We start from the raw sequence: 15,154 nt of genomic DNA on the forward strand, positions 1-15,154 counted from the left end.
TTTCTTTTGAGATCTCCAAAGGCTGTTCTTCCTCCTGAGGGGGGAAAACCCTGTCAACCATTGCCACTGGCTCCTCATGGCCGATCAGTGTCTCGGTAGTTAGAATTCCCTCAGTGACGCTAGTAACGAGTTCCTCCTGAACCTGTACAGAAACACCTGTTCCATCCCCATCTACCTTAGGTTCTTCATCCTCTTTATCCTCATGCATCATTGCAATGGGGGGGGGGGGAGGAGTCGTTATTAGCAGTAATGGGTATTTTGCATTCCCCATTAGAATTGATATGGTCATCAGTAGGCTGTTCGGTTTCGCAGGTTAATTTACAAACTTCAGGAAAAGGTTCCCCTTCATCCTGAGCAGGTGGTATCATGTCAGCCATAGTTTCACCACCTTGCTGATCTTCATGTGAAGGACTGTCTGAATCGTTTAAACTGCTTCCTGTCTGCACCACCAACACTTTAACACCTTTGTCCTCATTCCTCGTACTTACAAGTGACCGTTTCAGATTTTTCCGAGACGCCGCATCTACAATCTGCTGCTCCTCGCAAATCATTCCCTCTACAGGTAGAGGCTTCTCCCTTACATTTGCTGACTCATCGGTTGCACGATGGCCAGCTGTACTGGATGACTCATCGCTTACACGTAGCACATCCGTATGGGTCTCATCGGCACCACTCTTAGCCGTACCTTGATGGTCCGATGTAGATTCCCATACTGAAGGCGAATCATCTATAGAATCCTCCGTAGTGGTCATGGGGGGAGCTGGTCCAGCTGCTGCAGCATACGTTTTCTCCCCATCAGGACAATACTGCCTGGTGTGTCCATGTGCACCACACCCGTAACAAATCAACCTCTCCGTTGCCGCAAAAATCCTGTGCTCACGTTTTGACGACTTAAAAATGAGAGAGACATTCAATTGCGTCAAACCATCCTTCAAAACAACATAACAAAACCGTCTAAACGTTTCGATATGCTTCAGCTTCCCGTCTGTGGTGCGAATGGAGGCTTGGATAATTCTCGACACCACAGTACCGGACTGACCGAGCTTCTGAAGAATCTCCTCATTAGACAGCGTCGGTAGAACGTTTGATAGTATTACCTTCGAGGCCGGAGTGTTCCATGGCGAAACCGGAACAAACTGGTCATTACCCAAGGTGAGTCCGTTCTGCACGACGATGCGCGCGAGACGGACACGTGAGACGAAAACAACCACCTTGTGGTGCATTCGGGACGCTGCCCGGATGTTCTCACAACCGATCAATTCTCCGATTGCGAGGAGCGTCTCCTCCAGCGAGACATCTTCCGGTGGGACAAAACACATGCCGTGTTCATCTGTTAACACCTCATCGGCGTCACGACCGGCATTACTTCGACTATTCTTGCTATAGTGAGGGCATTTTATGAGATATTTCACAAATCTGTTAACTAAATTGTTACCAAAAAATTTCTTCACCAATATGTTTGTAAAGGTGTGTAATAACATGTGTTAAGATGTTGAAGTTCAACTCCCGTGGGAAACCCAGAAAAAAAGCTGTTGAATTCGGGTACTGAAAAATTATTTTCGAGAATTTTTTTTTTTTTAAATCGGCCCTTAAGTAACTTATGAGGGGTCAAATAAGGGTTTTTCATGATTCTGAGTTGATTGTTAACATTTATATTTTCACTTTTACATTTACACACAAAGTAGCTTTTATTTCACATACATATATAATACTCAAGAGTTATTTCTCATTCACAATGTCAGAAGTTTCAACAGTCATTGTCTATGTCTTCTTCAGACTCAACAACATCATGACTGCAGTTTCTGCATGTAATGCCATTACAGACTCCACAGGCCGAGATGCACGTGACCCCATTCTTCTTGCAGCTGCATCGCCGGTTGCTGCAATCTCCATGACAATTACAGCTCGTGAACTGCAATAGCTCCTCAGGAGCCGTGGGGTCCAGTGTTGGAACTGGCTTCAATGGATTCTCTTCATCCAGCCATTCCAGTTGGAGTGTGGGAACTCAGGATCGTTGGCTTTGATCACCCACCCCGCTGCCCAGAGTGTGTCACCTGGAGTGAGGAGTGGCTGATCATGAGCCAGGGAGGACGAAAGCTCAGCGAGGGGGAGAAACATGATCGCGTTCGTTCCTATCTGTTTCCTGTTCGTAAATGGAATAATCTTTACTTCAGTTCCTCTCAGGATCTTAGCTTTGTCGAGTGCCTTCAACTTCACCCGGGGGAAAGCTGCTGTTGTCTGTGGATCTGGCAAAGGTGGTGCCGGAGAGGTGACTTCGATCCAACCCATTGAGTGAAAGGGAGTGTTTCCGTGAATAGAGACAATGTTTAAATCTATATTGTCTCCAACAAACTGAGTGACTGCATTGTTTGTTTCCCCAACCTCCATAAAGACCACCTGATCATTACTTGACAATTCACTTTCACTGGCTGGCACTTTGGCTGTCATCACTGATTGATCCTCGAGCGCAGCATCAACCGCAACCTCATCATTAATCTGTTCATCGGTTTCCTCCACAATGGTGTCAAGAGTGCCAGAAGTATCTGGAACATCATCTCCACTCCTACTATTAAGGAAGCAGTATTTGTAGTTTTGTGTCTCCGTGTAAGACTCAGTGTATCCCAGCCGGTGGAACTTGTTGAGCATCCATTTTGACCCAAATCTATGATCAAGTTGTATGGCAAGCCCCATTTGGTGTGGCAATACTCCAGACCGAGGTCGACAGGCCTTAATAAAATTCTGCCCCCAAACGGCAACTCTTTCGTCTGTCTTGACAATCGGTCTCAAGAACATCTGAAGGCTTGCAGGAACAAGTGTCAGCTGACTATCGATGTCAGTCATACTGTGTGTGGTGGGGTATGACTTTGGACCTAAATCAATCAAGGCAATATCATTGGATATGAACTTGAGTGCCGTCTTTATGATCTGAGTCTTCTCATCTCCATGGTCAAGATTAGCATGATGCTCTCGCAGAATATTGTCGGTGCCATCTTTGAGACAGAGTACATCTGCCCTTCTTTCCTGTGTTGTGTAATACAAGGTGTCTTCGTATTTCTCTAGAAGTTTTATCTTTAGCCAATGCTTTGAATAAGAAAGGCTCTTCTCTGGTGACTGATCAAACTCCTGCAGCTTTTCATGGACTTGGTCCATGTTCATTACCCCATGCTCTAATTCTGAGTCTAACCATTCGCAGAATTCAATAAAAACTGCCTCTCGCTCCTCATCAATACTCCTCTGTCCTCTCTTCCTTTTTCCTTCCTCATCAGTCTTGGACAAACTGTCACCTCTCGCAAACATAAGTTTGCATCGCAAATGGTACAGTGTTTCTTCTGCTACCAAGTCGTTGATCCCTTCCAGGCGTCCAGTGACTTCAGTGCCCCAGTCATCCCCGCGACTCCGTGCTGTCTTCAGCAAGCTTGCCTTCAGTGTATCTGCAGTCAAATTATCTGGCACTCTGTATTTCTTTCTAGCTTGTGCTGGATTATTTTTGTAGAGCTGGGCTGGTTGGTTGCAAAGAATGCATACATCCTTATACAGGAGGTCAACTGACTGTGATCTTCTAGAACTGCAGCCAGTTGATGAACTGAACTCACAAGTAGTGCGTCTTCTCTTCAACTTTGATGACTCTTTCTCTGCCTTTGATGCTTGAGCTGACTTCTTGGTGGTTGCAACAAAGTTGTTGTACAGATCATTTTTACACTTCTGGTGGTACCTCAGTTTTCCTTCCTTTTGAGCCTCCTTCATACGTTCCACAACAGTAACATTTTCGACAGTTTCTGCTTGTTTCAATAAAGTTGAGTATCCCTTTGGAGTTGCCTGTATGAGCCTTTCAGCTGGTGTATCCGAGCGTGCACAGATGAAGCAATTGAGCACAGGTGGAGTAACGTCTTCATCCATATTGCTAGACTCCATGTCCTGCAAAGTAGAAAATGAGATTTATTTAGAAATTATTTTTCCACAAAGGAGTGTCTGTGGTGAAATATAAATGTTAACAATCAACTCAGAATCATGAAAAACCCTTATTTGACCCCTCATAAGTTACTTAAGGGCCGATTAAAAAAAATAAAAATTCTCGAAAATAATTTTTCGGTACCCGAATTCAACAGCTTTTTTTCTGGGTTTCCCACGGGAGTTGACCTTCAACATTTTAACACATGTTATTACACACCTTTACAAACATATTGGTGAAGATTTTTTGGTAACAATTTAGTTAACAGATTTTCATATGTTTCCCTTACTACTAGCCATTTGAAGTAACTAAACGAAAAAATATAACCAATAAATGGTACAAAGGTTTATAAAGCCTAAATAAATGAAAAAAATAAACAACAACAACAATAACTGGGAAATAAATAAATAAATCCCGTTAACCACCTAAAGTGGATAACTTTAACCGCGCTGTCTCTCCCTCTCTCGCTCAGTAGACAAGACGATAGAAAGGGACACCGACACTCGGACAGCAGAAAGGACCAAAAGGTAGGAAGAAAGGAAAAAGCAACAAGAGACACAGCACGTACCGCCAGTGACTGAGCAACAGACCTGGCGCTCGCACGTGCGTGCTAAGCGAGCGGCAGCTGTGCAAAGTGGGAGGAGAGAGAGAGAGAGAGAGAGGAGACAGAGAGAGAGGAGACAGAGAGAGAGGAGACAGAGAGAGGGGAGACAGCGAGAGAGAGAGGAGACAGAGAGAGAGTAGACAGAGAGAGAAGAGAGAGAGAAGAGAGAGAGAGAGAGGGGAGAGAGAGAGAGGAGACAAAGAGAGAGAGAGAGAGAGAGAGGGAGAGAGGGAGAGAGGAGACAGAGAGAGAGAGCGGAGACAGAGAGAGAGAGAGGAGACAGAGAGAGAAGAGATAGAGAGAGAGAGAGAGAAAGGAGACAGAGAGAGAGAGAGAGGAGACAAAGAGAGAGAGAGAGAGAGAGAGAGAGAGAGAGAGAGAGAGAGCGAGGGAGAGAGACAGATAAGAGGGAAAGGGCTGGTCCATGGAGACTGATCGGCACTCTGACCGTGACCCCACTGCCCTGATACATCCGTGCAGCAGGGAAGAACGGGGAAGATTTAGATTTGGCCCCCAAGTTGTGTTGGGTGGGGGGGGGGGGGAGAGGGTGGGGGTGGGGGTACAACCATCATGAAGAGGCGTCCCTGATAGTTGTACAGGAATATGTTGACGGTATTGATGAAGAACAGTAAAAAATACCAATGAGAGTATCGGTGGTGCCCTCATTATATCAGTATACTGGTACAAACAACTATGCCAACTGAATGCTATAAATGCATAAGAGTTAATTCCATGTTTTCAAAAACACATTCCATAAAAGGCAAGATTTAGGTGTTGTTGATGAAAGTCACAGTCAAAGTTCACTTTTATCGACGGACTGGTACATCCGTGATCCCTGCGTTGTGGTTCTCTAACTCTGGAAGAGTTGAACTCCCAAAACTACATTGTTTTGGAGTTTTTCAGGTTCAGTTCTGCCACAGATTCCCTCTGATATGTCCTTTCACCACTGTTGCCATCTATGTAGTGATACATGTTAAGGTGAACAAAATAGAAACGGACAACCACAGACAGAGTCTGAGTGGTTTACTTCCAAATCCAGGAGTTACAAAGAGGTCCGCCTCGGACCCCCTTACAGCCATGTATAAAGGTGCATAACAGCCATGTTCAAGTAGTTCCTTGGCATCAGTACAACCACCAGTAGTTTGGCAAAACCAAGAAAACACCTGGCTTGAGGGAGAGTACCGATTCTGCGTTAGGAGTTAGAGGTCAAATATTTTGGTCTGCCCAAGAGATGAGGGTGAGAGGTCGAGGTTTCAGGGCCAAAACATCTCTAAGAGTTGATGAAACATGAGGAAAAGCGGATTTGGTCTTTTCAAAGAGACATTGTGGGATTATACCGAGAATAGCAAGTCGCAGGTATACAGTGTCAGGTATGATCAGCAAAAGGTGTGATTAACATTTGCAATCAACTACATTGTAGATGTTAGGATAGCGTTATAGAAAATTGTGTTGTTGACTTGTAGTCCACTAGAGATGGATGACTTCATCCAGCCCAGTCTGAGCGCTGTCCCATAAGCTGTTAGTGTTAAGCTTAAGTATGGATGATGAATACTGCCACGTTCAAAAGAAGCAAGAAATAGCGTTTCACCAGTAGGCTAATTCAGCGTCGCATCCACAAAATATGATTCACTCAGGCTTCATAAATGACCAGCGTCCGTGAAAATAAGCTGCTCGCCAAAAGATGCTCGATGACAGTCCCGCGGGTAAAAGGAGCGAACACCCACTGAAGATAGGGCTGCGAACGTGACACATGGTACGAAGCTCCGTGTGGGTAAAAGGAGCGAACACCGACTGCAGATAGGGCTGCGAACACGACACGTGGTACAAAGCTCTGCGGATAAAAGGAGCGAACACCCACTGAAGATAGGGCTGCGAACGTGACACATGGTACGAAGCTCCGTGTGGGTAAAAGGAGCGAACACCGACTGCAGATAGGGCTGCGAACGCGACACGTGGTACAAAGCTCCGCGGGTGAAGAGAGCGAAGACCCACTGAAGATAGAGCTGTGAACGTGACACGTGGTGCGAAGCTCCACTTGTAAAAGGAGCGAACACCCACTGAAGATAGGGCTGCGAACGCTACACGTGGTACAAAGCTCCGTGGGTAAAAGGAGCGAACACCCACTGAAGATAGGGCTACGAACGTGACACGTGGTACAAAGCTCTGCGGGTAAAAGGAGCGAAGACCCACTGAAGATAGGGCTGCGAACATGACACGTGGTGCGAAGTTCCGCGGGTAAAAGGAGCGAACACCCACTGAAGATAGGGCTGCGAACGCTACACGTGGTAAGAAGCTCCGTGGGTAAAAGGAGCGAACACCCACTGAAGATAGGGCTACGAACGTGACACGTGGTGCGAAGCTACGTGGGTAAAAGGAGCGAACACCCACTGAAGATAGGGCTGCGAACGTGACATGTGGTATGAAGCTCCGTGGGTAAAAGGAGCGAAGACCCACTGAAGATAGGGCTGCAAACGCGATGCGTGGTACGAAGCTCCGTAGGTGAAGAGAGCGAAGACCCACCAAAGATAGAGCTGCGAACGTAACACGTGGTACGAAGCTCCACGGGTAAAAGCAACGAAGACCCACTGAAGATAGGGCTGCAAACGCGACACGTGGTACGAAGCTCCACGGGTAAAAGCAACGAAGACCCACCAAAGATAGAGCTGCGAACGTAACACGTGGTATGAAGCTCCACGGGTAAAAGCAACGAAGACCCACCAAAGATAGAGCTGCGAACGTAACACGTGGTATGAAGCTCCACGGGTAAAAGCAACGAAGACCCACTGAAGATAGGGCTGCAAACGCGACACGTGGTACGAAGCTCCACGGGTAAAAGCAACGAAGACCCACCAAAGATAGAGCTGCGAACGTAACACGTGGTATGAAGCTCCACGGGTAAAAGCAACGAAGACCCACTGAAGATAGGGCTGCGAATGCGACACGTGGTACAAAGCTCCGCGGGTGAAGAGAGCGAAGACCCACTGAAGATAAGGCTGCGAACGCGATGCGTGGTACGAAGGTCCGTGGGTAAAAGTAGCAAACACCCACTGAAGATCGGGCTGCGAACACGACACGTGGTATGCAGCTCCGCGGGTAAAGGAGCAAACACCCACTGAAGATAGGGCTGCGAACGCGACACGTGGTAAGAAGCTTCGCGGGTGAAGAGAGCGAAGACCCACTGAAGATAGGGCTGTGAACGCAACACATGGTACAAAACTCCGCGGGTGAAGAGAGCGAAGTGCTGCTGAATAAAGGGTTGCAACAAGGTTTAACTCCAGTGAACTTTAGATTAACTCCAGCGAAGCTTGAGTCCGTGAGTTGTTTACACGTTGGTGTAAATAGCGAGCCGCCAGGCAAGAAGGTGTCCTCACTCCCGATGAAGCCTTTCTTCTGTCTGGCCCCCCTAAGGGGAAGGTCATCGAGCCCGGTAGTCAAGTGTGGGTCAAAACTATTGGTTAGAAACCAGACATAAACCACGCCTACACTACACTGCCATTGGTTGGACAAGTAAATGGAACAAAGTTCCTGATGGAAAAGTACTACCAAGTTGACACCGATGCAAAGTTCGCTACAGAGGCCTTGTGTTTTATTCTGAGTCAGGTTGACCATTGGTCTTGATTGATTAAAAGTTTTATTTGTGCCATTAACATTTTGGAGGATCTGCACCAATGTCAATATAAACATGATGAGTGTGACATGTGGATGTTGTCTTTGTGTAGATGGTCATGTACATGGCTCTTACGAACTCTCGTGAGCACATCGATGACATGCAAAGCAGGTAATAATGACGCACAAACACGATGTTTTGTCCATTTGCAGGACGTAAAGAACCAAATGTTGACAACCTACCTTTGGTACCGAGCGGTAAGCCTCAATTCATTCATTTTGAATCACCTCGTCACTTTCTCTTCCCTATAAAGTCTGAAGAGCAGACAGATAATGACATCATTGAGCTAGTTTTCTGTCTTTCTCGAATGACTTGCTTTCATACTTTTAATGATTCATTACTTGTACTAGCTATTTATTATCATTGAAAATTCGTGTTAACTGAATTCGGTTCCAGTACTATCTCGTTATTTGACGATGGACGGACCCAAGTGGTGCTCCAGCAATATAAGTGAGAAGCTTATCCATTGAATGCTCAATGAACATGAAAAGGGCAATCTTGATCCAGGGTCCTTCATTGAAGATGTTTATGGGCTCTTGGCATGATTGGTTGGATGGGGGCAGTGGTGTATATAGAATAACTACATTTGTACACATATGTGGAACACTGTCAAGGGAAAGCAGAGCATTTTCCATTAAAGAAACTAGTGGATTAGAAAGTCGAACGGTAGAAAAAGGGATTGGAGGCCTTCATATTGAGAGAATTGCAAACAGGGTAGGAAAATTCAGGCAGGTAAAAAGACAAGATAGAGAGATGTCGGGAGGGACAGAATGGGAAAGTTTGAGATGTTGGGAGGTACAGAATGGGAAAGTTGCAGAGATGTTAGGAGGGACAGAATGGGAAAGTTGGAGATGTCAGGAGGGACAGAATGGGAAAGTTGTAGAAATGTCGGAAGGGACAGAATGAGAAAGTTGGAGATGTTGGGAGGGACAGATGGGAAAGGTAGAGATGTCAGGAGGAACAGAATGGGAAAGGTAGAGATGTTGGGAGGGACAGAATTGGAAAGTTGGAGATGTCAGGAGGGACAGAATGGGAAAGGTAGAGATGGCAGGAGGGACACAATGGGAAAGTTTGAGATGTTGGGAGGGACAGAATGGGAAAGTTGGAGATGTCGAGAGGGACAGAATGGGAAAGTTTGAGATGTTGGGAGGGACAGAATGGGAAAGTTGGAGATGTCAGGAGGGACACAATGGGAAAGGTAGACATGTCAGGAGGGACAGAATGGGAAGGTTGGAGATGTTGGGAGGGACAGAATGGGAAAGGTAGAGATGTCAGGAGGGACACAATGGGAAAGGTAGAGATGTTCGGAGGGACAGAATGGGAAAGTTGGAGATGTCGAGAGGGACACAATGGGAAAGTTTGAGATGTCGGGAGGGACAGAATGGGAAAGATGGAGATGTCAGGAGGGACAGAATGGGAAAGGTAGAGATGGCAGGAGGGACAGAATGGGAAAGTTGGAGATGTTGGGAGGGACAGAATGGGAAAGTTGGAGATGCCAGGAGGGACAGAATGGGAAAGGTAGAGATGTCAGGAGGGACAGAATGGGAAAGTTGGAGATGTCAGGAGGAACAGAATGGGAAAGGTAGAGATGTCAAGAGGGACAGAATGGGAAAGTTGGAGATGTCAGGATGGACAGAATGGGAAAGGTAGAGATGTCAGGAGGGACAGAATGGGAAAGTTGGAGATGTCAGGAGGGACAGAATGGGAAAGTTGGAGATGTTAGGAGGGACAGAATGGGAAAGTTGGAGATGTCGAGAGGGACTGAATGGGAAAGTTAGAGATGTCAGGAGGGACAGAATGGGAAAGTTGGAGATGTCAGGATGAACAGAATGGGAAAGTTGGAGATGTCAGGAGGAACTGAATGGGAAAGTTGGAGATGTCAGGAGGAACAGAATGGGAAAGTTTGAGATGTCAGGAGGAACTGAATGGGAAAGTTGGAGATGTCGAGAGGGACAGAATGGGAAAGTTAGAGATGTCAGGAGGGACATAATGAGACAGTTGGAGATGTCAGGAGGAACAGAATGGGAAAGTTAGAGATGTCAGGAGGGACAGAATGGGAAAGTTGTAGATGTCAGGAGGAACAGTATAGGAAAGTTAGAGATGTCAGGAGGGACAGATTGGGAAAGTTGGAGATGTCAGGAGGGACAGAATGGGAAAGTTGGAGATGTCAGGAGGGACAGAATGGGAAAGTTGGAGATGTCAGGAGGGACAGAATGGGAAAGTTGGAGATGTCAGGAGGGACAGAATGGGAAAGTTGGAGATGCCAGGAGGGACAGAATGGGAAAGTTGGAGATGTCAGGAGGGACAGAATGGGAAAGTTGGAGATGTCAGGAGGGACAGAATGGGAAAGTTAGAGATGTCAGCAGGGACAGAATGGGAAAGTTGTAGATGTCGGGAGGGACAGAATGGGAAAGTGCATGCTAAATGAGCATTATTGCCATTATTGCGTCTTGTACGATCCTTACATAACTTCCTGACCTGTCATGTTACAAAGAGCAGACCCATCTCTATAAGTATTTGATGTATCTCACAGTTTTACTATGCGACACAGGAAGCACCAACACATCAATGACCTCAACAAGAACCCCACGTGATGTGTGATGTGAATAGAAAATGGTGCTTGCGCCCTTCATTTGGAATCTGATGGATAAGCTTCACCTTTTTGGGCCGGAGCACCTTTAAGCATGAGACGGTGAACAGGTCACCATGATCTACCAAGCCCGGTGGTGACTATTGAAGTTTTGCAATCAAACACCTTTCTCCAAGTTCATTTCACTGATCTTTTCTTCCTCCCACCAGGCCTGGTTTGATGAACGCCTGTCATGGGACCCTGCCAATTACGACAATGTGGAGAAAATTTCACTGCCAATCGAAAGCATCTGGACACCTGATATAGTCATCAACGAGGTGTAAGCAAAAGTCATTTTTACCCTTAAAGTAGTTTTTAACCAATCGAGCATGGTTTATATGAACACTGAAACAGCAAGTCACGTGATTTATAAGACACCTGGAGGCAAGTAACTTTATGAAGGAAACCTAAGCTGATGCAGGGAAATGTTGCTAATACAAGAAGAACTGGCCAACCCTCCCATCTACTTTCTCAACAATCCTCTCCAAGAAGTTCTGTCGCTCAAGCTTTTGGGTCTCACTATCTGCCATGATCTTTCTTGGGAAAACCACATTTCCAAGCTGGCCTCCAAAGCCAGTCGCCGACTGGGCATCCTCCGTCGTGCGAAGTCCTTCCTTGGCACACCTGAGCTCCTCACCACATACAAGGCTTTCATCCGCAGCTCAATGGAATACTGTTCCCCCCTCTGGGCTGGTGCTCCTGCCTCACACCTTGCTCGGCTTCACGCTGTTGAGGCCAAAGCTTTCAGAATCATTGGAATCTCCTGCGATGTAGTCAACACCGAGGGCCTTTCACTCACTCACCGCAGGCAGGTTGGTGGTCTTTCTGTCTTCTACCGACTCCTCTCCGGCCTTGCTCCCCCAGCTCTCTCTGTGCTCTGTCCCCCCAATATTCCTTCAGGTCGCACAAGATCTGCCTGCAACCGTCTTATGGTTAAACTGCCAAAGTCTAGGCTCTCTGCTCACCTTCACTCTTTCATTCCCCTTTTCTCCCGCCTCTGGAACAAACTCCCCCACAACCTTCAATCCCACTCCTCCCTCCAGGTCTTTAAAACAGCTGTTCACCACCATCTCTTATCTTCCCCCATCGAAAACCTTGATCTTTTCTACCCCCGGTAATTCACCCCAGAGTCCTTGCAGTGTTCATATGTTTTATTCCTCTCCCACCTCCCCCCAAGTCCTCCCGATGTCCCTGCTCTCAAATGTTGTGTTTGTGTCCTTCCCCCTCTTCCCCCTCTCTTTTGTGTCCTTCCCCCTCTCTCCCCATCTTGTCTGCCGCTCTCCTTGTTTTTTGTGTTTTGTGTGTCGGTTTGTCTTTTTGTGTGATTAATGTTAGCTCTTTCACGAGCCTCGATCTTGTATACAAAAAAAAAAAAAAAAAAAAAAAAAAACCTGCTTTGTTCAACTCGAACAAACCCGATGAACAAGCTCGAAACAATGCTCGAAACAACAAGCTCGAAACAACAAGCTCCAAACAACAAGCTCGAAACTATGCTCGAAACAACAAGCTCGAAACAATGCTCGAAACAACAAGCTCGAAACAATGCTCGAAACAACAAGCTCGAAACAATGCTCGAAACAACAAGCTCGAAACAATGCTCGAAACAACAAGCTCGAAACAATGCTCGAAACAACAAGCTCGAAACAATGCTCAAAACAACAAGCTGGAAACAACAAGCTCGAAACAACAAGCTCGAAACAATGCTCGAAACAACAAGCTCGAAATTATGCTCGAAACAACAAGCTCGAAACAATGCTCGAAACAACAAGCTCGAAACAATGCTCGAAACAACAAGCTGGAAACAACAAGCTCGAAACAACAAGCTCGAAACAATGCTCGAAACAACAAGCTCGAAATTATGCTCGAAACAACAAGCTCGAAACAATGCTCGAAACAACAAGCTCGAAACAATGCTCGAAACAACAAGCTCGAAACAATGCTTGAAACAACAATGCTCGAAACAACAAGCTCAAAGCAATGCTCGAAACAACAAGCTCGAAACAATGCTCGAAACAACAAGCTCGAAACACTGCTCGAAACAACAAGCTTGAAACAACAAGCTCGAAACAATGCTCAAAACAACAAGCTCGAAACAATGCTCGAAACGACAAGCTCGAAACAATGCTCGAATCAACAAGCTCGAAACAATGCTCGAAACAACAAGCTCAAAGCAATGCTCGAAACAACAAGCTCGAAACAATGCTTGAAACAACAATGCTCGAAACAATGCTCGAAACAACAAGCTCGAAACAACAAGCTCGAAACAACAAGCTCGAAACAATGCTCAAAACAACAAGCTCGAAACAATGCTCGAAACGACAAGCTCGAAACAATGCTCGAATCAACAAGCTCGAAACAATGCTCGAAACAACAAGATCGAAACAATGCTCGAAACAACAAGCTCGAAACAACAAGCTCAAAACAATGCTCGAAACAACAAGCTCGAAACAATGCTCAAAACAACAAGCTCGAAACAATGCTCGAAACAACAAGCTCGAAACAATGCTCGAAACAACAAGCGCGAAACAACAAGCTCGAAACAATGCTCGAAACAACAAGCTCGAAACAACATGCTCGAAATAACAAGCTCGAAACAATGCTCGAAACAACAAGCTCGAAACAACAAGCTCGAAACAACAAGCTCGAAACAACAAGCTCGAAACAATGCTCGAAACAACAAGCTCGAAACTATGCTCGAAACAACAAGCTCCAAACAATGCTCGAAACAACAAGCTCGAAACAACAAGCTCGAAACAACAAGCTCGAAACAATGCTCGAAACAACAAGCTCGAAACTATGCTCGAAACAACAAGCTCGAAACAATGCTCGAAACAACAAGCTCGAAACAATGCTCGAAACAACAAGCTCGAAACAATGCTCAAAATAACAAGCTCGAAACAATGCTCGAAACAACAAGCTCGAAACAATGCTCGAAACAACAAGCTCGAAACAATGCTTGAAACAACAATGCTCGAAGCAACAAGCTCAAAGCAATGCTCGAAACAACAAGCTCGAAACAATGCTCGAAACAACAAGCTCGAAACAATGCTCGAAACAACAAGCTTGAAACAACAAGCTCGAAACAATGCTCAAAACAACAAGCTCGAAACAATGCTCGAAACAACAAGCTCGAAACAATGCTTGAAACAACAATGCTCGAAGCAATGCTCGAAACAACAAGCTCGAAACAACAAGCTCGAAAAAATGCTCAAAACAACAAGCTCGAAACAATGCTCGAAACAACAAGCTCGAAACAATGCTCGAAACAACAAGCTCGAAACAATGCTCGAAACAACAAGCTCGAAACAATGCTCGAAACAACAAGCTCGAAACAATGCTCGAAACAACAAGCTCGAAACAATACTCGAAACAACAAGCTCGAAACAATGCTCGAAACAACAAGCTGGAAACAACAAGCTCGAAACAACAAGCTCGAAACAACATGCTCGAAATAACAAGCTCGAAACAATGCTCGAAACAACAAGCTCGAAACAATGCTCGAAACAACAAGCTCGAAACAATGCTCAAAATAACAGGCTCGAAACAATGCTCGAAACAACAAGCTCGAAACAATGCTCGAAACAACAAGCTCGAAAAAATGATCGAAGCAACAAGCTCGAAATAATACTCGAAACAACAAGCTCGAAACAATGCTCAAAACAACAAGCTCGAAACAACAAGCTCGAAACAATGCTCGAAATAACAAGCTCGAAACAATGCTCAAAACAACAAGCTCGAAACAATACTCGAAACAACAAGCTCGAAACAATGCTCGAAACAACAAGCTCGAAACAATGCTCGAAACAACAAGCTCGAAACAATGCTCGAAACAACAAGCTCGAAACCTCAAGCTCGAAACAATGCTCGAAACAAAAAGCTCGAAACAATGCTCGAAACAACAAGCTCGAAACAATGCTCGAAACAACAAGCTCGAAACAATGCTCGAAACAACAATGCTCGAAACAACAAGCTTGAAGAATGCGCAAAACAACAAGCTCGAAACAATGCTCGAAACAACAAGCTCGAAACAATGCTCCAAACAACAAGCTCGAAACAACAAGCTCGAAACAATGCTAAAAAAAACAAGCTCGAAACAATGCTCGAAACAACAAGCTCGAAACAATGCTCGAAACAACAAGCTTGAAACAATGCTCGAAACAACAAGCTCGAAACAATGCTCGAAACAACAAGCTCGAAACAATGCTCGAAACAACAGGCTCGAATCAACAAGCTCGAAACAATGCTCGAAACAAAAAGCTCGAAACAACAAGCTCGAAACAATGCTCGAAACAACAAGCTCGAAAC

At 45.5% G+C, this 15,154-nt stretch overlaps 1 protein-coding gene across 1 annotated transcript in view; it reads left to right on the forward strand.

Moving 5' to 3' along the window:
* LOC137434852 (5-hydroxytryptamine receptor 3A) overlaps positions 1–15,154 on the forward strand; it is a 92,898-nt gene that overhangs the window by 37,858 nt on the left and 39,886 nt on the right. The window contains exons 3-4 of the mRNA XM_068128002.2: positions 8,373–8,417; positions 11,020–11,129. Coding sequence (XP_067984103.2) covers positions 8,373–8,417; positions 11,020–11,129 — 155 coding nt within the window. The remainder of the gene's footprint in view (positions 1–8,372; positions 8,418–11,019; positions 11,130–15,154) is intronic.

This window comes from Myxine glutinosa, chromosome 9, assembly GCF_964187855.1.
Source record: "Myxine glutinosa chromosome 9, kmMyxGlut1.1, whole genome shotgun sequence".
In the NCBI taxonomy this organism is placed as follows: domain Eukaryota; kingdom Metazoa; phylum Chordata; class Myxini; order Myxiniformes; family Myxinidae; genus Myxine; species Myxine glutinosa.